The 27,693-nt window shown below is 39.3% G+C and overlaps 1 protein-coding gene across 1 annotated transcript; it reads right to left on the reverse strand.

The window, feature by feature from the left end:
* Positions 1-1,443: 1,443 nt before the first annotated feature.
* On the reverse strand, positions 1,444-26,410 carry LOC149067992 (cilia- and flagella-associated protein 52). Its single transcript, XM_089251707.1, has 14 exons — positions 26,240-26,410; positions 21,253-21,452; positions 19,092-19,228; positions 18,154-18,282; positions 16,365-16,464; positions 14,726-14,909; positions 12,608-12,797; positions 10,667-10,724; positions 10,395-10,507; positions 8,390-8,538; positions 6,056-6,353; positions 4,844-5,081; positions 2,761-2,908; positions 1,444-1,678 (listed from the first exon to the last, which is right to left on the reverse strand). Exons 1-14 carry the CDS (start codon positions 26,307-26,309, stop codon positions 1,653-1,655), a joined length of 2,040 nt encoding a protein of 679 aa, XP_089107833.1. The 5' UTR covers positions 26,310-26,410; the 3' UTR covers positions 1,444-1,652.
* Between the last annotated feature and the right edge of the window lie 1,283 nt (positions 26,411-27,693).

Consider the following 27,693-nt stretch of genomic DNA (forward strand, 5'->3'; position numbering starts at 1 on the left):
GATGCGAGTTCAACACTATGATCACTCGACCACCATAGCGGCCCCATGAAATTCGGAATGATCTTATAAACCCACATCATAAGTTCCAATGCATAGCCCTGGATCTCCGCCTGGTACAAACAATAACCAGTGACCCCCAAGGCTGTACCAGCAGAAAACACCCCAATAATTTTATGATCACTAGACTGTAACCTACAATATTCATTGTCGATTCCAAAAGATTTTTCCCCATATGTATCACTGAGAATTTGGTGAAACATAAAGACCCAGAAGCATATTTATGGGGGGGAGGGGGCCCTTAGTGGGCTGTAGCTCTGGAATGATTGATTAGTTAATTAGTAGAATGATACAATTTTAGGGGCAGAAAAATTCATATAGCCTACCAACGGGAAAACCATAAATCCGCCTCTGCATAGAGAGCGGGAGTAGGGAATATGTCGGTTAATTAATGAGTGGCTTCGGGATTTTGCAAGAATGTGAATGACCAAAAGAGCAAGGAACCAGACAAATTATTAAAAAGTAACATATTTGGACATCATACTAAGATACTGATAATACTGTTGAACCCCCCGATTTAACACTACCAATAATTTAGCAGAATTCCGGCACTATAGCAGGTTTGGCTTTATATAGAATCATGGTTGCCTAAGAGTGCTCAACCTATTGCGAAGAATAAGCCACTTCATTGATATAAAATGTGACTTAAGCTACTTAAGTAATCCGGAACAGCCCAGCCGTAGGTCACTTGAGTGATCTGGAACTGAGCCACAGGTCACTTAAGTACTCTGTAAATGCGCCACAGGCTGCTAAAGTGCCCTGGGATTGTACCGCAGCTCACTAAAGTTATCTGTAAATATGCCTAAGGCCAGTGCCGTCTTCGACCCGGGGCCTCAAGACAAGAGGGGTCTCACAAAAATGAGATCTGGTTGAAATTTTCGAGAATTTGCCTGGTAAGGCCTCAGAAAAATTGCTTGGCCCGGGGGCCCATGATGCTCTCAAGATGGCCCGGCCTAAGGCTACTATGCAGATCACCTGAGTGGTGTGAAACTGCACCACAGGTCATTTCAATGATCTGCAAATGTGCCTCCGGGCCCCCTTGAGAGATCTTGAATTGTGTAGTGAGTCACTTAAGTGAGCTGTAAAAAAGTGCCATAGATCATTTAAGTGATCTGGTAATGTACCGCTCAGTTCATTTTTTACAAAATCAAGTTTGAAGTCAAGATTCAACTAAAGATGACTCCAATGGCCACATTTGGTCAACAGACCATGAATTGAGCAATGTATGATTGAACATGTGTGACCCCCCATACACGGAAGATTTTCTCAATGAAAATTTCTGGCGCTAATTTTGGGGGGGGGGGGGAATGCTATATAACAGGGCTCAACTGGACCACGCATACAAATAACATGCAAAAAAAAAATCATCAGTATGAAACAATTATTAAAAAGAATGGGTTTTATTTTTAAATTCAATAATGATGAGCCCAGAGGAAGAACTTAAAAGAAATATCGTTCAAATCAGATCATGTTCAAATATGACTAGACGTGTCGTCTCCAAGATCATAAAAATTTACAGTTTAGATGACAGAACGAACATAGTTTCAGCTATATCAATGGTGTAACATGAGGTCGGGTATGGAAATGCTCAACTCCTACTTGCGAGATGCTCCTGGAGTATCTAGAGGAATATACAATTTTCAAACACATTGCACAATGGAATGAGATATCCACACAAAATGAAAGAAAATACAGTTTCACAAATTCACGATAAGTCAAACTCTGATAACTCGAATATCTGCTCAAGTCGAAAAAGTTCTTTGGACCCCAGAACTTTTTTCGTATTTTAGTGTTAAAATCTTCTCTTAACTTAAAGTTTTTTTCCCCTAAGTCGACGTTTTTGGGAATGAGAGAAACTTGAAAAATATAATTTAACATTTAGCAACAGAATTTAGCATTTAGCGATAGCATTTAGCAACAGAATTTAGTGATAGAATTTAGGAATAGAACTTAGCACTTAGCGACAAAATTTAGCATTTAGTGATATAATTTAGCATTTAGCAATATACTTCAGCACTAACCAGAATTTAGCATTTGGCAACAGACTTAAGCATTTAGCAACAGAATTTAGCATTTAGCCACAGCATTTAGCATTTAGCCACAGCATTTAGCATTTAGCCACAGCATTTAGCATTTAGCCACAGCATTTAGCATTTAGCCACAGCATTTAGCATTTAGCCACAGCATTTAGCATTTAGCCACAGCATTTAGCAATAGACTTCAGCAGTTAGCAACAGAATTCAGCATTTAGCAATAGACTTCAGCAGTTAGCAACAGAATTCAGCATTTAGCAATTGAATTTAGCATTTAGGAATAGAACTTAGCACTTCACAACAGAATTTAGCACATTTGGCAATAGACTTTAATATTTTTTAATAGAATTTTGCACATGGGCAGAGTTATGGGGGCAATGTCAAAGGTAAAGCCAACTGATCTAATGTATTTTCATATATATGAATCGACATCATCATCATCATGCTCCCTCCCAGCAATCATCGTGCCGCTCCCAGACTTTCAAGTCTATCTCCGCTTATGATTCTGCAATAAAATTTATTATTCAGCAATAGAATTTAGCATTTGGCATTTAGTGATAGAATTTAGCATCTAGTGAGATATAATTTAGAATTTGGCAACAGAATTAATAACTATTTTAACTATTTCAAACTTATAGCCAAGGAACAGAACAATAAATAAAAAACTCACGTTTAGCCGGGTATTTCCATATGCAGATCGCGCCATCCTTGCTAGCACTGATGATATTCTTCATGCCGGGACAGATGGCAACCGCCGTGATCTCATCGCTGTGCCCGATTCCCACATGAGTTGTGATGCCCTCCTGATAATGCCATAGCTGAAAATTCAAATGAAAAATTATACCTTTTCAGTCGATTCAGAAACAGAAACATATTTTGTGTATGTTAAAATTGCTCCTGTAAAATAAATAAATATGTGCATGCAGAAAACATGAATAAAGAAAAACATTGAAAACAAGGACTACATTAGAACATTTCTGAGATTCACTATATTGAAAGCTGTGGAATTTTTCATCAGCTTGTCAATAAAAATATCTGTTTCGGAGAAACATTCATGCATGTTTGGATTCCAAAGAACAATCTCATAACCATCAAGGTTCTAGCCTAAATAGCATGTCTGAGATAGAAACGCTGGAAGCCCATCTGCATTTTGCAGTATGTTCTGGTGTTTATTCAGCATGTTGATACGTACAAAAAGATGGTGCAGAACAGGTGACACTAAACATTGTGCACGTGAAGGAATTTTCAGCTATGTGCGAATGTGAAAATCTAGCTCAGAACGCTAATCGCAAGATCTCAACCATAAGAGACACTCATAGGGTTATAGGTCATACATGCTCAACCTATAACCCGCTGACCAAATGTGGCCCTCTGAGTCATCTAATGCAGTCAATGACTTCGAACTTAATTTTGTAAAAAGGAAACAAACGGCACATTTCCAGATCACGTGACAGGCAGTCCAGTTCCACATCACTTGAGTGGCCTGTGACATATTTGCAGATCACTTTAATAGCCAGAGGCACATTTACAAATCACTTAGGTACGGCATGTGTGTGATCTTAAGTGCATATGTTGAAATCATTTGAGGGTCCCACTGTAACATTCCCAGATCATTTGTGACAAGCGGCATGGTTCCAGATCACTCAAGCGGTTCATGACACAGTTCGAGCACATTCAAGCAGCACGCAGTATATTTATAAATCACTCAAGCGACTCTTGGCACGTTTATAAATCAATCAACCCACCCACAATGTAGTCCCAGATCACTAAAGTGGCCCGCTGTACATTTCCAGATCACTTAAGTGACTTATCACATCTCCAGATCCCTTAGGTTGTGACTTGAGTGCACATGCTGAGATCATTCAAGTGTCCTGCAGACCACTTAAGTAGCCTATGGCATGATTCCAGATCACTCAAGCGACTTGCGATACAATTCCAGCTCATACACGCAGCCTGCACAACATTTACTCAAGCTACCCATGGCACATTTATAGATCAATCAAGCCACCCACAGCACAGTTCCAGATTATTAAAGCAACCTCTGTACATTTTCAGACCACTTAAATGACCTCCGGCACAGTTCCAGATGACTTAATTAAGTGGTCTGAGAAATTTTCAAATCAATGTGCAAATCAAGGCTTACACTCTCCCGAAGGTCGAACAACTTCAGTCTAGCTATTCCCTGTACTCGCTTTGTGGGATAATTGCAAACTTGATTAAAGTTTTGAAAATTTGGAAAAACCCTGATATTACTTTCTGGCCTGAGGCACATTTACAGATCACTCAAGGGGGCAGCGGCATATTTCCAAATTTCTTAAGTGCCTCATTGCACATTTTGAGATCACTTAAGTGTCCCACAGTGCATTCCCAGATCACTCGAGTGACAATGGCATGATTCCAGATCACTTAAGCGGTACAGCCTCAGCTAAATGCACAGGTGTATCAGAGGATCGCAAAATTTTGGCACCAGTAGTTTCCTTGCTCCCTTTAACATTTCTTCGCCCCACTCGTAAAAACAATATTTGCATGGATTGAATATTCTATTTTTTTCAAAAACACACAGAGTACGCACAGATTACTATCCTTCGATTAAAGTGGCACAAGATGATATGTGAGTCTGATACGTGACTGATGCTCTCATGACTGAGACTGATATGTGAGTCAGTGCACGAAAGCATTTACCTTGGTTTAATTTTATCACACGGAAAAAACAGATGATGATAATGACAATAATAACAACAAAAAACACCAACCTTGATGATTTTATCCGATCCTCCAGACACAAACGCATTACAGTCTTCGGATATATCTAGGGCATTTATGGGACCAGTATCGGAGCCCTTGACTTCCCGTATTTTGCTGCCATCGAACACTTCCCAGTAGGTAATCCTCCGATCAGTACCACAGGTCACAACCTGACATTCTTTGGGACCGTAACATGCTGCTTTCACCAAAGCATTACAAAACATGGCTCGGATTCTCTTTAGTTTCCTGGAGAAGGAAAAAAAAAACGTGAATATATTGTGATTTATCGTTAGAATAATCTGCTTCTTTTGGTATGCTTAGAGAACTGGCCAATTTTCTAAAATGTGTGTGTCAACATGATATATATGCTATACACATGAGAGCTATATGCATACATAGGATATGCTCAGCCCGTAGCCCTCGGAATCATCTAATGTGACCCACGACCACAAACCCAATTTTGTGAAAATTAACTAAGTGGCACATTCCTAGATCACTTAAGTGACCTGCAGCACATTAACAGATCACTTGAGGAGCCCTCAACATATTTACAGACCATTTGAGAGACCTGTGGCATAGTCCCAGATCATGATCACTTAAGCAGCCCGCAACATGTTTACAGAGCACTAAAGTGACCTACTGTGCAGTTTCACATCACTTAAGTGACCTATGGCATATTTATAAACCACTGTGATGCAGTTCCAGATGAGTCAAGCAGCCCATAGACATAAATAAGTAGTTCTGTAAATACATAAATCTGTGTTTGTCTGTCGAACCGCTTCTTGTTTTGCAATCTCGAAGTTTTGTGGAAATTGTCCGAAACAATAAATATTTTCAATTAGATATTTTGAGCAAATCTCGAAGGCTTTTGATATCTCATTTCTAAAAAGGAAATTTTTACCCTCAAGATTCCCGTATAAAAAAGGCGAATAAATAAGAAGGAATGAAGAAAATCTGCACATTTATGTTCCTTCTCTTCATATGGAGGGGGCGATGTCAGTGGAAAAATTGACCCAGACTTTCATTGTTTGGAACGAATAACTGACGTAAGTCTAGTGTACCAATGTAATTACGAACCATTTACCCAAGTGATGATCTTTGGCAACATAACATGCCAAAGAATTCAGTGTGTCGTTTCTATTTTCTGAATCCAAACCATGAAAAATTGCATGAATAAATGAAAAATCAAATGAACGACACAGAATAAAAAAAAACAATACGCAATGCTCCAGATAATGCAAGTGCCATCGCCACCAGACGTCACGCACTGGCTGTCATCCTTGGTGATGTGGATCGAAGTCACGGCACCCCTGTGCTCTTTCATGACCCCGAAGAGGCTCTGGGAGGTTGGACCGAGATCCCACACACGAACTTCGCCTTCTCCACCACCCGAGATCAACTGCGTGGTATCGCTGGTTCCGGTGAGAGCCGTGACGCCCTTTTGGTGTGCATTATCTATGATGTAGATGAGTGTGCCACTTGCAGGAGTGTAGGCTCTTATCTTACCGTCGTTCCAACCTGATGAGAGAACAAGAAGAAAAAAATATTTGTACAATATTTGTAATTATACATGATCGAAGGATTCATTTAATTTTTTTTTTAATCCAGTGCATGCCACTTAAATTAGATAATATTGAGACAGGGTTTCTGGTAACTAGGGCCCGAATTTCTATGACTTTGGATATTTTTTTAATGATTTTGCATATCTTGCTATTTTTAAACGATAGAGCATTTTTCATGATTTTTCAGTAATTTTTATGCATTTATCATGATTTTCAGAATTTAAAGCATATTTTCTAGCATTATTTTGCATATTTATATGTTTTAGCATTATTTTGCAGAACAATGAAGAGGGATTCCCCCCTCTGCTCCAAGCTTCACTCTTCACTACCTTCATTTCCCACATTGGCAATTTTCTGACCATATTAGCAACAATTGACAATTTTACTCACCTTTGGCATCAGTTTTTGGCAACCATTGGCAATTTTTCAGCGATATTAGCAACAATTGGCAATTTTATTTGTGTGTCTTTGGCATCATTTCGGACAATGATTAGCGATTTCCCATAATTTCCTCAACGAAATATGGTCAACCTATTTATAAAGGCATATTTTTAGGTTTTTGCGACATATTTCGTTTTTTTAGGGCATAAATGCATTTTTTATGTAGCATATTCTGTTGGTGTTTAGGTCATAAAAATCCTAGTCCCACTGATAACAATAACCGATTGATTGTCAGCTGATATCAAAGTCATTCAGGAAATACTGCATTTCAAATGCACTTGACTGATCAGAGGACAATGTTCTGTGGAGTGACAGTGAAAAAAATATGAAAGTGGAAAATGTAGAGCAAAGCTGCAGAGGCAGAGTCAGACTAGACCAGCGTATTTCCCCCCGGGGGAGGATATGAAATTGCCGAGTTGGTTGGAGCTACGGGCATAACATAGGATCCTATGGGTTGGCTTGAGTTGGGGAACAATTGAGAGAGAAAAATTGCTGACGAAAGAGACGATGGAACAAAAAGTTTGGGAATTGTGGAATGGATAAAAAATGACAGTGTTAAGAAAGCTTGATCATTTGCCTTAAAATGCACATTTTATGCCATTATCTGAGAATAAACAAAAGAAGGAGCTACATTAAAAAATTTAATTTTCCTTAGTTTGATCTCTGAAATCATGTGCCGTCCCATAGGTGAGTAAATGCAGTATTTAAGAATTTCATTTTTAAGCTGAAAAAAAAATTTTAATTTTTTTGTGTTTCTTTTGGGATGAAAAATGATAGCGCAACTCGAAACGAACATGCAGTCTTTCAGAATTTTGATGACAAAAGTGGAAGAGGTAGTCAGGCCTATGGAGGCAGTGCCGTATTTACAGGGAAGACGGCGGGCTATAGCCAAGGGCGGCAAGTTCGGGAAGAAAATTTTAGGAATGAGTGGCTTAGAAAACACAGACTGCCATATCAACTCACCCTTGTGGGGGCCAAGGATCTTAGACATAATTTTAAGCTATTCGCTTTGATAACGTTAAGTCAAATGCTAAGGACATTAAAATCTGATGTCTTTGAGTGTCTGACTCTAATCATTAGTGTATAGGTGATTTTGGGTTCGAACCCATATTTTGCATTTTTGTATAATTCATTTTTTTTAATGTATTGAATTCGCAATGTCTGTGTTTCAGGGCTGCAACTAGACGCTTGGTCACCCGGGGCAAGTGTGCATTTTGGTGCCCCCTTACAATGTTGAAGGTAAGGTTTGAGAAAAAAATTTCCGCCCCCTCTGGTCCAGCACCCGGGGCACGAGACCTGCCTGCTCCTCCCTAGTTGCAGGCCTGCTGAGTTTGATTGCCACCTGTCTTTCACAAAAGAAAACTGAAAAAAAAAACGGAATTTTTTTTCGCTCCCGCAGTGAGAGGAAGCATTTTTCTGACTATTCCCGCAGCCAAAGGGTTTAAGAATATAAAGGAATATTTCATTGAGAATATTTCAAAGAGGAGAAGAATGTCAAAAGATAAAAAAATCAATGAAAATATGATCATATTTTTTTTCAAAATACTTTACCGGTGACAATCGACTGTCCATCATTTGAGAAGAAAACTGCATCGCAGCACATATTAGGGACAGTCACCCGCAAAAGTTCCTGATAGGTATCTATGTTCCAGATGCGAACAGTTTCTATTCCGCAGGTAGCGAACAGCTTAGGACACTTACTAGGAGGTAAGGAATAACCAGAGGAAAGATAAAGTAAGATTTAGCAATAGAAATGAGGGGGAAAATACATGCGTAGATAAATATCATGTGGCCTGCACAACATAAACAAAATGAGTTTGAAAATAAACATATACCAGAAATACATAAAAGAGTACATGCAAGATCAGTATCAGAAAATAAGGAAAAAGAGAAAGAATAAGATAGATGACTCTAGGTGGACCACGTAACATTATGCAGGTAAACAACTTTTGAAACTGAAATGTTGAAGGCATATGAGAACGATTACAAACCTTTATTTTTACTTGAACCTAATTTTTCATAACAGTTTCCCTGCCCAGGGCTGTCTTAAGAACATCATGGGACCCTGGGTCAAGTGATTTTCCTGAAGCCTTACATGGGAAATTTTTGAAAAATGCAACTACTTCTGGTTTTTCCGAGGCCCCTCTTCTCTTGAAGCTCGGATGGGCCTATGCACTAAGACAGCCCTGTCTCCGCTTGTATGGGGACTCATGGAGAAAATTATTATTATTAAAAAGCTAATATGTTTAAACAGTTTTAACTTAATGGTTATGCATATTCATTAGTGAATTCCTCAGAGGAATGTTTACGAGGAGCATGAGGGGTTTAGTACACACATGCTCACCCCATGGCCCATGATCTCAAACCCAGTTTTGTAAGAACAAACTAAGCGGCACATTTGCAGATCACTTAGGCGACCTGGAGCATTGTTGTAGATACCCTAAGGGGCCTAAAACATATTTTCACTTCAACTGAGTGAATTCCGCAGCACATTTCCATATCATGTAAGCAGTCTGCGACAAATTTACAGATCACCAGTGTGCTATCCAAAAAAATAATTTTGAAGAGCAATTTTTTTTTTTTCAATCCTCTTCAAAATTTTAAGGGATATTTTTTAAAAAAAACAGTAATAACTATTGAAAAAAATTACCTATAATTTAAACGAGTATTTTCACTCCTCAACGTGATTTGGAGGCGTAAAATTGAATTTCGATATGTGAATCATATATCTAGGCCCCTTTTTCGGAACACTACCATTAAAACTAAACTACACATGCATCTCGTTCATATTCCTTTGCGAAACTTCTAGCAAACTGGTACATGTTGTTAACATGTGAAGTTTATTTCTATGCAATGCTTGTTATTTGTAGCGCTGTCATCTACCATCAATTGTCGAACGCTGCAGATCACTTCAGTGCCCTGTGGCACAGATCACTAAAGAAGCCCGCAGTACATTTCCATATCACTTGAGTGGCCTGTGACATGTTTTAAACCAATGAAGTGGTCCGTTTTCTCTGAAAGGTTTCAGCACCCTTGGTTTAGCAACATATGTAAACATGAAATTTCTATTTTTAAAGGACAAGTAATAAATCCATTGCATAGGTGTAAGCAGAATTTACTCAGGGGGGGGGGGGGGCTTACATTTTTTCCTGTAGAATAACACTATAATCTTGGCTCAAGGGGGTGTTGTGTACGCCAATGATCCATTACTTTACGGGCAAAAAATATGAATAAACGATTCAATATATGTGACACATTAGAAATAAGGGGCCGTTCAAGTATTATGTAAGCAAATTTTTAGCCTTTTTTTACCCCCCCCCCTGTCCACAAAAATCAGCAAAACGCTGACCCCCCCCCCTTGTCAGCAAAATTTTGTCATCAGCTCTGCCCCCTCTGAATCCTAACTCGTATTTTCATAAGGGGTGGTTGATGACGTAAGCATTATCCAAACCCCCCCCCCCCCCTTGTCATCAAATCGGAAACCTCCTCCCCCCCTCATCGATGATGACGTAATACTTGAACGGCCCCTAAGAGAAAAAAAAATTTAAACACTTACGCAGGGTAAGCGATTGCTTTCACTGCAGTACCCTGACAAGTATGTAGGAGCGTACATTCAAATTCTGGCATAGCAACTCTGAATATCGAGCATGTCGATGTACCTACAAAGAACTTACAAAAAGACAACATATAGTGAATCAAACAGAATCAATCTACTATGCACTTGAATAACGTAATAACACTTCCACCAAAAAACATGACCTATTCTAGAAATACATTCATACAAAACAGAAAAATTATGACCATGATCATAAAGTCTGCACAATTTACCTGATGTCCGAATCCTCGTAAAGTCATCACTGAAACAGCTCCGGTAACCCTGGTTCGCCTAAAATAATAACAAGATATAGTGTCAGTTAAATCACAATGTGTAAATGCAAGTACTTAACTTTTAATTGATGTTACTGAGAAGCTTTCATAAAAAGAGTGAAATTAAGATTTTAAGTATTTTATTCATGAACGAGACTTGTTTATGAATAAAAGGCAGAGTTGCACACTGAAGCAACACTTCAAGCAATAATGCAGCCTGCACCTCGACACGGATTGGTTAAAAAACCTGAAAGTCAATTTTTTAATGAATTTGTGTCGAGGAAATTAGTGAAGTGGATCAGGGGGTTTAAGCTGGATAAAAAATTATTTTAGCAAAAAAGCGAAAATCGGGGGGGGGGGGGGAGGGAAGCTTTAGCAAAATGCTACAATGCTAATGTAATGATTGATGGTTGGATGTCTACTCGTTTTGTACCTCCTGTATGCACTTTTGCAAAAGTGGCTACTACTTCTTTTGCATTCTATGATTTTCTTTTGCATTTTGCAAAAAAAATGTGACCGTAGCTTAAACCCTGAAGTGGATAGACGAAAATAATGTGTTGCCAGAAAACCAGTGTGGGTTCAGAAAGTGGAAGTCATGTGTAACCAACCTCCTTTGCTTCTATGATCACGTGACTAAGGCTTTGAGAAAAGGCGATGTTGTTTATCTTGATTTCCAGAAGTCATTCGATCGGGGTCCAACGTGGTAAACTCTTGAAGCTCCAATCACAAGATTGTGATTGGAGGCAACTTGCTGAATTGGATAGAATCATGGTTGAGAGATAGGTCACAACAAGTTATGGTGGATTGGGAATTTTCTGAATGAATGGACAGATGTGAAGAGTGGAGTTCCTTAAGGATGTGTCCCTAGTCGCATTCTTTTTTCATTTTAACGATAAGTTCAATCAAGATATCGACTGGATTGTTACCAAATTCATAGATGAAGCGAAGCTAATGGGGATAGTCAGGAATCCAAATGATAGGGAGATGCTCTGGACAAACTTGAATATGATTGCAATATGGGCTAATAAATAAAGCATGACCTTCAGTGTTGATAGGGGGGTGCATGGTTGCTCATTTTGGTTCAAACAACCCATGTTTCACTTATGAATTGAATTATATCACTATCCGGATGCAACTAGGGTCGCTGATTTGGGAATTCTCATTGATGAGCTGCTTAGGTTTTCTCAACATTGTTTAGCAGTGGTCAAAAAAATCGAATAGAATGCTCGGTTTCATTCTTAAAAAGGCGTCTTTGCATTTTCCTAGTCATTCTTTCACTTTTCGAAGACTTCGTTCATCGGGCACTGGAGTATGCCATAAGATTTTGGAGACAATATCTACAGAGAGACATAGGTTTGGTTGAAGGAGGTGCAGAGAAAAGTTGCGCGTGTTCTTGTCGGCACATAAAGCTTGAGCTATGATGAAAGACATGATTTCTGGAATATGTTTACATTGGAGGAACGTGACAAACTGGAGGAGAAAGTGACAGAGGATATGATCAAAGAGTTAAAAATTTTCAACAGGATGGATAGGATGTGCAAGATGGACCATGAGTCATTGATACATCGTCAATCAACTACGTTGATAAGGGGACAGCAGTATCGTTTGGTAATGGGTAATGCCAGATTGTGGTGTCACAGGGAGATTTTCACTAACAGGGCTGTTAATGAATGGAATAGCTTATCTCCGAGTGTAATAAATTTTAACACAACTGACACTGTTTAAAAAGAAATATGATTCTTATAATGGGATAAATCTAGAAGCTATCCATGCCATAATCTTTTTGATGGGCAGCACATTATATAGTATTATTAGTTCTTTTTCTTTTGTGATATATTCTTTATTATAATATGAATAACAGATGAAGTAATATTCTAAAAAGAAAAGAAAGAAAATGCATACATGATTTCATGTAGTCGAGTCTCTGGTTTTATATCAATCGGTTTTTTCGATGCAGGAACTATTTCAACTATCTTTTTGTCGAGCCTATCTTTATCCTTTGGGAAGACCTCTTTCTCAGTAACCATCGAGACGATCCCTTCTCCTGTTCCAATGATGAGGTCGCCTCTCCACCAAATAATCGCAGCAACTCCTGCAAATTGACATGAGAATAACGGAAACTGAGACCATGGCAAAAAAAAGAAATGTTTATAAATAAATTTAGAAAGCCATACATGATTTTGAAACAACCAGCTACTAAGCAGAATATGCTGTCAATTGAGTAAGAAGCCCTGCCATAAATTAGTCTGAAATGCTACTGACTTCTGTCTTGAAACAAACTGAGTCACACTGCAATGATTTCCTGACAAATGGTTACTTGTGCCAGTGCTGTCTTAACGAATGGGCCCACCCGGGCATGGCCCGGGGGGCCTCACAAAAATGAGATCCGGTTGAAATTCTCCAGAATTTACAAGGTAGGACCTCGGAAAAATCACTTGGCCTGGGGCCCCCGATGCTCTTAAGACGGCACTGACTTGTGCTCACAGCTGTCTTAACACACAAAGGACGCAAAGTCATAGATCAGGGGACTCAAGTGCACAGTGTAACTTTATTCTGAACCCCGCAGAATGTAACATTATGCCAATATTGGCATGTAGGTTCTGTTTTGGGTCTCGGAATATATGTTTACTTTTGTTCTGTTCATGATTTGTCACGTAATCTGCGATTCCGGCCGACCGATCTTGTTATGCTGAATTAATAAATAAGCTTGTATGTTGTCAGTATGAAGTCAGTATGTTGTCAATTTTGTGTTTTACAATTGAAATATTTCTTTTAATCATGATTGACTATGCCTGAAAATGTGATCGATGACATAATAGTTTTTTTTATTTGTGACGGAGTGAAAATGTTTTCTTTTGTACCACAGGAAACAAAAACGTTTTTGCGCATATAAATACTGGTTGGGTTCAGGATAGAATTCGCACCCCTCTACGCGCTTGCTATGTGAACGTATTATACTAACATATACTACAGTTTTAACAGCTAAGTATTTTAACGATAATGTGAATAGTATAACCCATAGTTTCCCAACCTTTTTTGTCCCATAGCCCCCTTCTTCAGAAATTAGTTTCTCCCATCCCCCCGACGCAATCTAACCCATAAGATCCAATGTTATACCCGTAGCTTCTACTGCTCTTTGGAACATTCCATCGCCCCTCATGGAGCGTTAACGCCAACGTTAGGATTCACTGGTATAACCAGTGATTGCCTGCTTGGTGTTCCGGCAGGTCCGAGTTTTTCGTTAACCATTTATTTCTGATTGAATGTTTGTATAGCTAATGCTCATATGCGATGACCGATGGCATCTGTGATTGTGTACCATGTTCAGTCCTGGTGATGGTATCTTGATACCCTTTCGTCCTGTACAATGACTGGCCTGGTGATAGGTGTGGTCCTCCGGCGTACAACTGCATTACAGCCTTGGGTGGTTTAAAAACCTTGACAAAATTTGAAATGATCATAAACAGCGGTTTCTTCCTGACTTAATATACATCCCTGCCACCCTTCGTCTCAACATGTTTCTGTCCAACTTACTGCTAGTGTTGATCCCATGTACATCTGATCATGATCTTAGGTGATAAAGTGATATTCTGGCAAGAGCCGATCAACATACGGAAAAGTGGAGATGTCTCTTTGTCTATGGGCTTTGCAGACTGTGTAAGAGAGACTTATAAGTATTTTGTCGCAAATTCACACAGATTGTGTGATAAGATTTCTTAGGAGAAAATGTTAACGAATAACATAATTGTGTGAAAAATGATCTGTTGAAATAATTGGATAATGGTGTAGCTTTTAATTTTTCTAATGTGAATAAATGCTCTATTGTGAAAAAAATCAGTGTCGATTCCTTTTGCTGTCTGTCAACTTGTAATGAACAAAAAGAATCTAAAGTGTAAGTTACCTTATAATAGGGGGGCCTTTTTAAAAAAATTTAATACTAGTATTTTTGAGAGTAGGTATGTGAATTGGTAATTTACAACATATAGGGATTGGGGATTTTTCAAAAAATTCAGATCATACCCATGCAGAAGAAAGGGGTATCGCCTATCACTTCACGGTTGGTAGTCTTGCCAAGACGAAGAAGCAGTCTAGCATTGTATTCGACTATCTTCTCAGTTTTCTCATCCTTGACAACAGTCAGTTTGAATTTCAGAACATCGCCAGATGAAGTGCCACAATAGAGAAACTCATCCTTGATATCAATCTATGTTGAATAAATAGATAAACGAATATATGTTCTGCGTTCAAAAGAATTTTGGAGATGAAGCGTGCAAATATAGATTTACTGAATATGAAAGAAGGGATCATAACAAAGTGAAATGATATGCACATACAAATTCTTGGATCTGTTCAAAAAGCAACCGACCATAATTTTTTGTGTGAACCATATATCAAATATCATTATAGAGGGACATTTAGACCAATGATGATTCTCAACCCAGGCCATATGGCCATGCCCCCCCCCCCCATGGTTCTAGAATATCTAGAATATTCTAAGGGGGGCCACAAGTGAAAATCAGGAGAAAGGAAAGCTATGACAGGATATTATAGGGGCCACAGGTGTGAAAAAAATGTAGAGGTGAAGAAATGATACTTTTGAGTGAAAATATTGTGTGAATATGTGTGGATACTTTTAGAATTCAGTAGAACTGCCTTTAGAACCAGGGTTATCTTTATGCATATACCAATCTGGGGGGACTTCATGTCCACAGGGTGCCTGCACAGTGCTGTCTTAATCCATTAACGCCGGTTGGTAAGAAAATTTGCCATTCTAAATTTTATGTTTTTTCTTTGCCAATAAATGGTGGAAGTGGTTAATTTTTTTTTTTGTTTTAAAAAAAATCAAAGTCGTTGTTAATGGGTTAATACATGGGCCTCTGGAGGGGAAAGGGATAATGGGATCTAGTTACGATTTTTGAGACTGGGGGATATGTGAATTGGTTGGCGCAGGTACTTCTAGCCAGATAGGGGAGCCCGGAAAAATCACTTTGCTCTAACGCCTATGATGCTGTTAAGACAACCCTGAGCCTACATGATGAGATCTGCTACTGAGATAGATCAACTACCACAGTTTCTAAGAATAAATGCACGAATATGTACGCTACTTCCAGCTCCAGAACATCACTTTACTTCACTAGGGGCAGCATGATATTGAGAAGCTGCCCTTCATAGAACCTCCACCAAGAGAGAACTCTAATCCAAAGATTCGGAGACAGACATGATTTTTGCTCACTATAAATTTACTTTAAAAAATCAATTCAATAAGTACAACAGGTCTCGCTCCTAAATGAGGGTAGGAGGGGGAAATGAATAAGATGGGGCCATGAGAAGAAAATGTGTTTCAAAAGAGGCCATAGGGGGAAAAGGTTAAGAAACACTGATTTAGACTATGAACAACTCCAAACAAGATTTAAAAAATATCATTGAAGAGGGATTTATTGCCATATCAAGTATCGTTATAGCGAGCTTTCACTGTATTATAACTCTGTCAAAAAGTTAAATTTGCATTTGTATAAATGTATTTTTATCAAAACTTAATTTTTAATAAAAGAAACGAATAAACAAATTCAAATGGTAACTTGGCACAGAAAAAAAACAAAAAAACTCACTATTCAGTACAAAAGAAAGTAATTTGTATATTGACCAGATAAAAACTCACCTCAAGGCACAAAAAGTCTCGTTTCATATGTCCACAGGATATCGTGACTGGATGAACTCTTCTGTCTTCTAGATGAACATTCCATATTCTCAAATGGTCCCTGAGAGCCAGAAACAATGCTACAATCAATACATGTGCTTGTATAATATAACCATAGAGACGAGACCTCTGTCGTTATAACTGCCTTTCCTTTTAAGATCCCGAGAAATATAGTGAACTTTCGATAATCTGGAGGGTGCACTAGTCCAACCCGTCCAGCAATACAGCTGTGGGTTTTGTTCGAGCATAAAAGAGGAAAACGTGAGAGTGCGCAGAATTTTATACCATTTAAATGGGCTTTTTCTAAACTACCAGTCTTATATACATGTCAGATCAACGGGACAGACTAAAAACACCTGGGGTTTACTGTATCCAGTGCAGTTGTGGAGAAGTGTACATAGGCACTACAAAAAGATCGATATCGACCAGATTAGTCGAGCACAAACAAAATTGTAGACTGGGTCAGGTTGACAAGTGAGCCGTAGCAGAGCATGCCCTGAACAAGGACCACAAAATTCTCTTCCCAAACACCCAAGTGTTATCCAATGACGTGAGATATTTTTCACGTATTTTTAGAGAAGCAATAGAAATTCAAAAGCGCAAGAACTGCTTCAACAGAAAGGAAGAGAGGATGAAAATCAACAGTGCTTGGTTTTCCATTTTAAAAATGATAAGATTGAAACCCAAGGATCATCCAGAACCCTTAGGAACAACTTCGGCAAATGTTCGCCACTCATGCGAACGAAATGTCGAAAGATGATAACTGCACTTCACTTCAGCCAAAAAACCCGAAAACTTTTAAGCTAAATACTAATTTAAAACTGTGAGTGTTTGGCGACCAGTAGATCAAAGGATCATGCAAAACGGTAAAGTGGTACACCAAAATTTTTTACGCAACCTATGCTTGCAAATGGGAGTTTGTTTCCATACTTGATACTGTGGTTTTGATAAGCCATATGTAGTAAAGCAGTTACTTTCTGAAATTTTAACAAACGTTTTTCGAAAAAAAGCAGGTAATGGGAGGAATCAGTGTAAGGGTTGAATTTCCAAATGATATGCAAGACTTAGGCACAAAATTGTATGCAAGCGGTGTACATTCCGTGATCGCTAGGCTGAGCAGGGCCGGAATTAATTAAAGAAAGACAAAGGGCAAATGCCCTGGCGGCAAAATTCAGGGGTTGGAAAATTTTAGGTGGTGACAAAAACACTTATAAAATCATCAAATTTTGCAGTGGTAGGGGCAGCAAAATAATGTTGCTTTCTTTCCTCACAAAATTCCCAGCCAAAAGCTGGAGCTTTCCAGCCAAAAGCGTAGAGGATAATGTACAAACCAAACCTGACATGACAGATATTGGCACCGTAATCAAAAATTTTTGAGGAAGTTAAAAAGAACATAAATGTCGTTATTTTAGAAGAAAAACAGCATAGGTTGGAATTTTATACAGTTGCTGTCAAAATCTCAATACAGTATTCAGTAAATACAGACGATTTATTTATTTTATTGATATTTAAATTATTTACTTTATTTACTTTCATTTCATTTGAATCTCATGAGATCGTTACATAATTTTTTACACATTACATCAATCGAACCTTTATTAAGCGCAAACCTGTGTTTAACAGAAAAAAATCTCGGTCCCTTGCGATTCCGTTGAAGACAGGTTTTACTGCAGTAATAAATGATAAATCAAATAATAATAATAATATCAGATTAGTACTGAATTCAAAGAAGAAGAAAAAGAAAACATACCTTCCAGCTGTAACAAAAACAGTGTTGTATTGTTGCAGAGGCTTCACAACAACCTGAAAGTGACCGAGATTTGTCGCTGATTGATTTCCGCAAATAGGAATTCGTCTTTTCACATCCCATATCATTACCCTATGGACAGAAAATAAAATTGAATTTTCACAATATCCATGTTTTTGTTTTTCCAATCTGCACACGCAACAGAACAAAAAAAACTAAAATGACTGTGATAACTTTATTTTTGCGATTCTGTTTCGCTGCAACGAACCAGGTCTGGGGGAAAAATCTCCAAAAATTGTTGATCCCCGGTCAGGCAAGTAACTTAAAGTAATAGATTCCCGAATTAGTATTTTACACGTCCAAGAAATATTAATTTATTTCATAACTGGATTTACTTATTTCGAAAATTGTCAAGTTGCTGTTTACTTTGCTCTTGGAATCATAGCCAATTTAGGGACAGGATCAGACTCAGGCAGGTGTGTAGGATGCAGCCATTATCGTTGCAGACAGTTTGCATATTCGCGCTATTTCCGGTTAAATAGGAATTCCGCCGGGATCAAAGAAAATATTTTTTTGGCAGATCTATCACTATAGACAGTATCGTTTTGTACACAGGTTTCACTGTATTAAACTCGAGTCCACACTAGCAGCATAAAACCAGTTGGAGAAGAGGCTCATACGTTCATCCCAACTCACAAGGTGGTTGAATCTGACAGCAAACCATGCAGAGTTGTATGATACACTAAAGCAAACAAGATCCACCAGGTATCGATACCTCAAAGAAATTGGCTCATTTGTGCCCAATGTGCTGTTCCTCCAAACAGGCTTTTGTTCAGTACGGACTGGTGATGTGCAGTCAGTCTAGACCCGGTTTTGCGGTGAAGTGGCATTGATTATAAGTCTGCACAATGGATTATTATTGCAAATATTCAAGAACATACTGTCTGCAGTCTTGTCCACCGAGAGATATGACCAGACTTCCTTCGCAGGAGAAAGCAACAGCTTCGACCTTGGTTCTGTGAAGCTGGTAAGACCCATATATTTGCTGGCTAATAAAATCCCATACTATCACTTGAGCCTGGGAAGAAAATGAGAAATACAGTGCATTGAAACAGCACATATTTGAATGCACAAATTGAACCTTAAAATGAATTTTACCTTAGAAGACTCATAAGTTCGATCAAACTTCTCACCCAATAACAAACTACAGAACTAAATAAATTTCAAATTTATTTGTTCTCTTCATTAGGGTTCACACATAAACACAAATGAGTGTGTGTGTGTGGGGGGGGGGGGAGACAAACATGATTTAAGCAGCCACCCATATAAAATTTAATACCAGTGGTTTAGTTTGACCCCCCCCCCCCATCGCATTAAAATTTGCCACCCAGGGCAGTTCCTACCCCATGCCCTCACACCATTTTAAATAGGCCAGCTTTTTCCCCCCGCTTGAAACTTACAGTAAAATATTCAATCGTGCTATTGCATTCCAATGACTCATTTTCATAATCTTATGTGTGTGTGTGATCTCTTACATAGTTTACAGGCTGATAATGATAACTGCTACTACTAAACCATACGTGCACCTCATCCACATTCCTTTGCGGAACTTCTAATAAATTAGTGCATGTTGAAATGTGCGTGTACATATTATGAACTTAACGTGAAAAGTTTGTTCCTGTGCAATGCTTGTTATAGTGCTGCCATCTATTTTTCGAACCATGAGTGAAGTGCAGTGATTGATTGAAAATTTTTTTACCTGTTGCTCTCTGTGATAATGATAACTAGAACCCGGAAGTTCAGGCACAACGCCATTAAATGCCTATTTTAGCATTGTTTCAAGTTTATTCTGGAATTCCAGAGGCCATATTCAAAAGCACTTGGATATTTTTAGCATAGAGATTTTAAAAAGAGCAATTGTTTTGAAGTTCTCAAACTCTTAGCATCAATAATTATCAGAAACCCCCTCCCATTTCATGCCGAAAATGTGTTTTTTTTTTTTACCCTAAGGTTGTTGATACGATGTCTGAATTTGAGGGGTGGAATAGTTTTTATGTTTCAGGCGAAGGTATAATTAAAGAGTAATATGCAATTCGTAAACATGCCAACTACAGCATCAGCCGCCTGTGTTGTGTGAAAGGACTTTTTCAACATTTGGTGTAGTTCATGGCAAATTGCGAAACAGATTACAAGTAGACAAAGCAGCAAAACTAGTGTTTCTAATCAAGCAAATATTGATCACACAAGGGTCTCGCACTCTCCTAAAGGTTGTTTTAACCTTTAGGAGAGTGTGAGCCACTTCACTGGTTTGAAAATGAAGAATCGCCGCTGAAGTGATCTATCTGCAACTGTGCCACAGGCCACTTGAGGTATCTGGAATCTTGTCGTGGTTTACTCAAATGATAGTCTGGGAACATGTCGTGGACCACTCAAGTGATGTGCAACTGCATCGCGGTTCACTTAAGTGATCTGGAAGTGTGCAGCTTAGTTCATTTTCACAAAATTAGGTTTGAAGTGACAGACCACATCCAGTGCTGTCTTAACACATGGGCTCAGCTGGGTATGGCCCGGGGGGCCTTAAGTGACAAAGAGGCCTCACAAAATAAGATCAGGTTGAAATTTCCGAGAATTTGCCAGGTAGGGCCTTGCAAAAATCACTTAGCCCCGGGGCCCATGATGGTCTTGAAATGGCCCTGGCCACATCAGATGACTCCGAGGGTCACATTTGGCCCCATAGGTCGAGCACATATGATTTATCCCAAGGGCACTCTACCTTTTCGGAGAGTGAGGGCCCATTTCATTGGTTCAGAAACGTGAAATGGGCCACTTGAGTTAACTAGAAATGTTCTTTGAGTCATTCGGGAGATCATGTGCTAATCATGTAAGTAGTCTGAGTGTGAAAATAGAAACAATCAGAGAAATAACTCCTTAAAATTTGGAGCAGTATTTTCACTCCTTAACAAAATTCAGAGGAATAAAATGGAATTTCGTTGAGTGAATCACGTATCTAGTGTGCACTGACGATAGAGAGAGACCACTGGTGGCACGTAACAGCACTACAAATCAAAAAATGCAATCTCAAATTAGCATTCAGTTCCATACCTTGAAACCCATGGCGGTGATCTGCCCAGATGCGAGGAGCGAGCCGTCCTTCGACATGGCCAAGCAGGTAATAGAGTTGGTGTGTCCGGAGAGGGATACCTGGGTACCTTCTACAATATGGGTGATGATGATGTTGTTGCCTATTCCATACACCAGGTGGTAACGGTCGGGATGAGCAATCAGGCCATCTCTTATCTTGCCTGAAAAGGGACCAATGATGGAAATTTTTTTTCAGTGATCATCAGTATTTACGGATGTATGATGGCTGAAAGATAACAGATTGGACCATACAGTAACACTAACCACAAATATAAGCATTAAAAATGGCCAATGAGAAAAAAGGCACTAATACCTTGTGAGGCACCTAAACCAATAAGTGCTGTGCCTTCTAGCATCCATTATACTAGGGCTTAACGAATCCAAGGTTGCGATGTTGACTACAAAATCTGTATTGGCTGTTAAAATTTCCTAAATCATCATTGCTAAGTTGAAGTCTAAGTACAACAAGCATTTCTGATTTCATGACAGTACATCAGGGCCACCTTAAGAGCATCATGGGGCCCCTGAGCAGAATGATTTTTCTGAGGGCCCTAACTGGTTGGATGTGCCTCCTACCAATTTAGATGCTTAATCCCAAAAATTTCAACCAGATCTATTTATCTCAAGATGATGTCACTTTCCGCTATTAATAAGGTTTCGACAGCTGGTTGATATGAAGAGAAATCCAGGGAAGAAAATTCAACTGGCCTTGTGGGGGAAATCAAACCCACATCCTCCCACTTACCAAATGACCAAGCAAAACTCGCGTTTGTCTTTTTTTTCAATCTCCATTTTTTTTGTTTTAGCAGCCATATGTATAATCCCCCTTTTGGCAATGTGTTGGTGATTTTTTTTTTTTCCTTGGCAAGAAAAACATCCGAAAGAATAACTATTTTTCATTCTTGACGAGACTTCTTGTCATGCTTTCAAACATTTTTCTCGAAAATAAAAAAATCGCCAAGAGAGCTTAAACCTATAGCTTTTCCACACAATCTCTACCGTGACAAAATAAAAAAGAATGAGATCTGTCCCAGGGCTTCAGCCCTCTCAGACTCTCTCTCCCCCGCTTCCCTTGCAGGAGCCATGGATTAGAAATTATTTATCCATGAAAAAAATTAATGAGCCAAGGATGCATATTTAAGATGATCACAATGATGCAAGTTAAGAGAGCTGATGCACGGCCTCCACAAGGGTGAGGCTGACAGGGCCTAGAAGAATTTTCAAAATTTTTTGTTTTTTCACACTATAAATCCCGTTTTGGGGGGAACCCCTGACAGGAACGTCATTTGGGGGGCCTTGCCCCGCTGCTTTTGAAAATACACTAAAAATGGTATATATACATATACATATATATACATACATTGAGTACATGTTCTTTGGCCCCCCCCCCGGAAAAAGTTGAAATGATGGCCCTGAGACCCCTGTAAAGTTTGGTCTGGGGGCCCGCTGGAGGTCCCAGACTAGGGCCCTGCTCCAGGATGTAGGGTCATTAGCTGATGACAGGAAAGCATAGAAAATGGCACTAAAAAAAAGATAAGGATAGTACATTGGGAAACAGCTATAAAAAATATAACAGCTACAGTATAATCCCTTTTTTTCTTTGCGGATTTACTTTTTAGCCTGTTGGTGCTTTTCTTCCTGGATGGCCAATTTCTTCCATTTCCCCTATCAGTTATTATTTCTTTTGGCTTCTAGGCTGCCATTCCCTTTTTTACCATTAGTTATCACCTGGCCACTGTGGTGGTTGGCTGAAGTTGGTTTCCTGTGGCTTCCAACTTCGAGGAGCGAATGCAAGCTGATCTCCCAATTGAAAAGTCTTACCACAGAGAGCGACACACCTACAATGTTACAAATACTCGATCATTACACTACACTTCTGAAATATAGATGGCAGCACTGAAAAATCTGACACAACACTATATACACACTGAGACTGTTAGGTGCGTACACTTACACGTCCAGCAGAGTTGCCAGATTGGCGGTTTTCCCGCCAAATTGGGCTGGTTTGAAAACGGTTCGGCGGGAAATTTTTGGCTTTGGCGGGTGGCGGTTTTTTGAGTGGTTTTTCCAGAATTGTGTTCATGGCGAATTTCTCCCTATTTTTCTGTGCTTGCGAGCAAAGCAGTTTTTCTGTTTCACTTCAGTCCGCACCTCATATTGTGTTTTCTTCCTGACAAGGCAGAAGGGATGGGGGGGGGGGAATCTCACCCAACTATGGAAAGCCAGAACTTTCAACCACAATGCCTTTGCCACCCAATAATTGAAGGGACCGTAAAACAAAAACTTGGGAACTGTCCTAGGCTCTAGATAGTGGTTTTCAACCTTTATGACACCGCGGCCGGTCGGTTATCATATATCCAATGTAGTATAAGGGAAGTAGTATGTTGTATATCCAATGACTATAAGAGAAATTATAGCCACTACAATAGGGCAGTCGCCTTAAGGGAAATGGGAGACTTCAGTGACGTCACGAGCTTCGCACGGAGGCCTTCTGCTATAGAAGGTGTTGCTCTGACCTGACGGTTGGGAAACACGGTATCTAGACCACAGAAGCCTGTGAAAGAAACCGTAGCCTCAACAAGCGTGGAGCTGACAGGGCTCAAGCCCAGAAACCAGTTCTGTCTTAATGCATGGGCCCACCAGGGCATGGCCCGGGGGCCTCAAGAGAAGAGGGGCCTCAGAAAAACGAGAGGTGATTGTATTTTTCGGAGATTTTCCACGTAGGGAATCAGAAAAATCACTTGGCTCTCGGGGCCAGGATGCTCTTAAAACGAACCCAGAAAAGTAGACAAGAAGAGAACCCTCTTCTTAAATTTTTTGTTTACTAGACCGTGAAAAATCTGGTCTGGGATTTAAAGCCCATACCTAATTTTTAAAATCATTGTACCAAATTTAGTAGGCACCTATGCACAATTTGAGTCAGTGTCGTCTTGACGCATTGGACAACCCGGGCACGTCACGGAGGCCTTGAATGAAAAGCGGTGGGAGGGGGAAATGAGATATGGTTAAGATTTGCGAGATTAAGCATGGGAATTGGTAAGTAGGCATTTGCAGTCTGGATAGACGGCTGAGCAAAATCAATTTGTCAGGGGGCCCATGATGCTTTTAAGACGCCCTCCACTCCAGGCCATCTCTGGGCCGTTTTTCCAGGAGAGAGAATGTGTAGCCCTGAGCAGGGCCCCTAGGCTGAGATCTTTTGCGACCCCCCCGACCCCACTTTCACGGGCCCCTTTATGGTGAATTTATAGCGTGAAAAAGCAAAAAAAAATGGTGAAAACCGTCCCGTGCCCCAGGGCTGGAGCCTTGTCAGCCCACCCCTTGTGGGGGCCATGGCTCTGACTTTCGCAACTTTTCAAAGAAATCAATTTATTCGGTGAACAAAATCCCATATTTTTACGGAAAATGGGGGGGGGGGGGAGTTACTGGATATAACAAGAAAAGCTATAAACCACACCTTTGCAGACTAGAATATCGTCAAACTGTAGCTCGCACGTTGCTTCATAGATGGCAGCACAAGTTCAAATATTTTGGGCTATTTTTTGGCTACTTTTGAAGAGGATTTTGGCTGGAAATTTTTTAAGGACCTGGCAACTCTGACGTCCAGCACAACTCACTAGGCAGTAAATCACCCATGGTAATAGACTGGATTCGTCAGAGGATAACCTTTCTGACAGTTTGAAAGAAAGGTTATCCTCTGAAGGCAAAGTCACCCACTAGAGGTCGCTAGAACTCATTGACATACATTTGTATAGAGCACAGCATTTGCATCAGTTAAGTCTGTTAGCCTTTTGGAGTTTTTTTGTTCCTTTATATCTCATATCGTATTATATATATATATACCATGTTCCCAGTGTGTTGCATTCATTTTTCTTTCAGGAATATCGCGTTTTTTCCCAGATAGTACATTTCATATTTCCGTTTTTATTAATTTCTCGCTTACCAGCCATTATAGTTTTAATTAGGCAATCGTGTTTTTCATTGAACCCAGAGAGCTTTTTTTTGCCTGGACCATTGTATTATTTAAAAGAGAGTCCGGGTTTTTATTTATATTTGGTGATGTGCTTTCCAGTCTGCAGGTGTTTTATTCCCCCCCCCCCCATGGTCGGCTGTTTTCTTCCACTGGCAGTTTTTTTTCAGTCGGCTATCTCCTCCAGTGATATAACAACAGATTTGACCATGTTTTACCCTCTTTTTCAGCATTTTCTTACGTTCTGGAGGGGCAGACCCCGAAGTCGTCGTTGCCCATACAGCCTTGGGCAGACCAGATTGAGCAAAAATTTCACCCTTTAACCGCTTCATCAACATTACATGAATGCGCCGAAATGTGAGCTTACCCCTGACTGACCAAGCATCTAGTTGCAGCCTTGGGACCTTTACTATAGCAATAATAGCACCAAATCGGATCAAATGATTTGAAAAAATTGCCTAACAAAAATAAGTCAGATATTAGGAATTAAACCTTTTACTGTAGAACCTCTCAATATGTGACACCCATGGGACAGAAAATTTTTATGCGTTAACAAGACATCCTCAGACAGTTTAGCATTACTGTTTGGCATCTTGAAATTAAAATCATTCTTGGCTCCTAAGAAATCCTTCTGGCAACTAAAAGTTTTTTTGATTTGTCAATCCCTGCCGTTGATGTATAGTAAATGGCAACGAGGCCCATCGCCATGAAAAAAAAGAAAGTGTCCACCAATGGTAGAGTGTATGTTATGGGAGATCAGCGTTATATGAGGGTTTACCCTCATAAAAATCTAAATGTTTAGATCAAATATTATTGGGGAAATGACTGCAAATAAATAAATAAAAAAAAAGTAGCCAAAAAATGATTACGCAAACAACAGCTATACTATGTTGATAAATGCACAATACATAGTATATTAAATTTGCAACTGCCAAATAACGAAATAATGTTGAAAAATGAGATCATGTTGAGAATTCTCACCTTGATAACCAATAGTGGATTGAAGTTCCAACTTAGGGATCTCATTTTCGTTGCTCTTAGCGTTCTCCATGGTCTTATTGTATTGTATTTACGCAAACATCCGTCGCATCATAAATACAACATGCATACATCTGATACGAAAGGTCATTATTCAAATATTTACATCACCATGGCGACATTTTTCAAATCTTGAACTTACCGGTTCGTTAGTGCCTTTGAACCGCCTTAATTTCAACATATTTTTTTATTTTTTTTTCATTAATTTTTGCTGAACTACAAATAAAAATAAAATTTATATATTATAGAATAAATTCCTCTCAAGTAAGTTGAGATGTTTTGCATTTAGGTATTTTTTATGCATGTTAAAATAATTTCCAACAATATAGAACTACTACTACTTCGCCATACATGCGCTTGTTTCCTCTGAGGAACTAACGAATTGGTGAATGTCGGAATGCACTGTGTATCTAACGTGTAGTTTGTTCCTGAACAGTGCTTGTTATGTGTTAACGAGTGCTGTCATCTGTCTTCCAAATTCGAAAACAAACAAATCTGGCTACTTTTATCATGCCTAAAATTTAACCCTTTTATGATCATGGACGTAATATTGCGTCCAGTGGAACAAATTGAGATAAGTTCCCTGTGTTTTCTTGCCTTTCTCTCACCATCACGAAGCTTTATAGTAACCCTACCAACTGAAGTTGCTTCTTCTCTCTCTCTTTTCTTTCTGTACTCCTGTTGATTACTTTTTTTCCCACACATAAAACAAACACTCTTACCTATCCTTTATCTCTCCCCCCCCCCCATTATACTTTTCCTTTCCCCCTCCCCTTTTCTAATGTGCAGTTAGCTTTGGACGAGGTTACCCGATTTTTATCGCCGATTCGGCAAAGAAATAATCTAAATTTGTTGTAAAAAAGCTTGTACGTGAAGTGGTTATACATAAATGTTTGTATCGTAGTAAAGTTTAACTGTTGTAGATCAGCGATTCCCAAACTTTATTGACTCGTGGAGCTCCCTCAAGGACGGACCTGACCGGGCTCTAACACCCCTATAGATAAGATATCTATGAGGGGTATTGCTCTAACCCGGAATAATTCTCATCATATTTTTTGCTTTTCACGCTATAAATTATTATTTAGAATGACTTGGGGAAAGTCTGACCCTTGGAGGGGGGGGGGGGCTCGAAAGATCCTACTCCAGGAGGCCCACGTATGTGTGGCCTTTCAAATTTCACCATTTGTGTGTTTTCTTTGTTTTCTTTTGCTTTTAGGTATTTGATACAATTTTTTTTCGGCTATCGTGATCACAAACCAACAGAAGTTCGTAAACCGAATTTTCTGCTAAACGAGACGTTTGTAAACCGAGTGTTGACTGTGTAACTGAAATATACTATTACAGATTCGTTGTTTTTTTTTGTGGTGAAAACCAACTTCATCCGATTTCCAGTGGTG

Source organism: Pholcus phalangioides, unplaced genomic scaffold, assembly GCF_987345545.1.
Source record: "Pholcus phalangioides strain wild (caught in Gottingen) unplaced genomic scaffold, Ppha-v1.0 ptg000027l_1, whole genome shotgun sequence".
NCBI lineage: Eukaryota > Metazoa > Arthropoda > Arachnida > Araneae > Pholcidae > Pholcus > Pholcus phalangioides.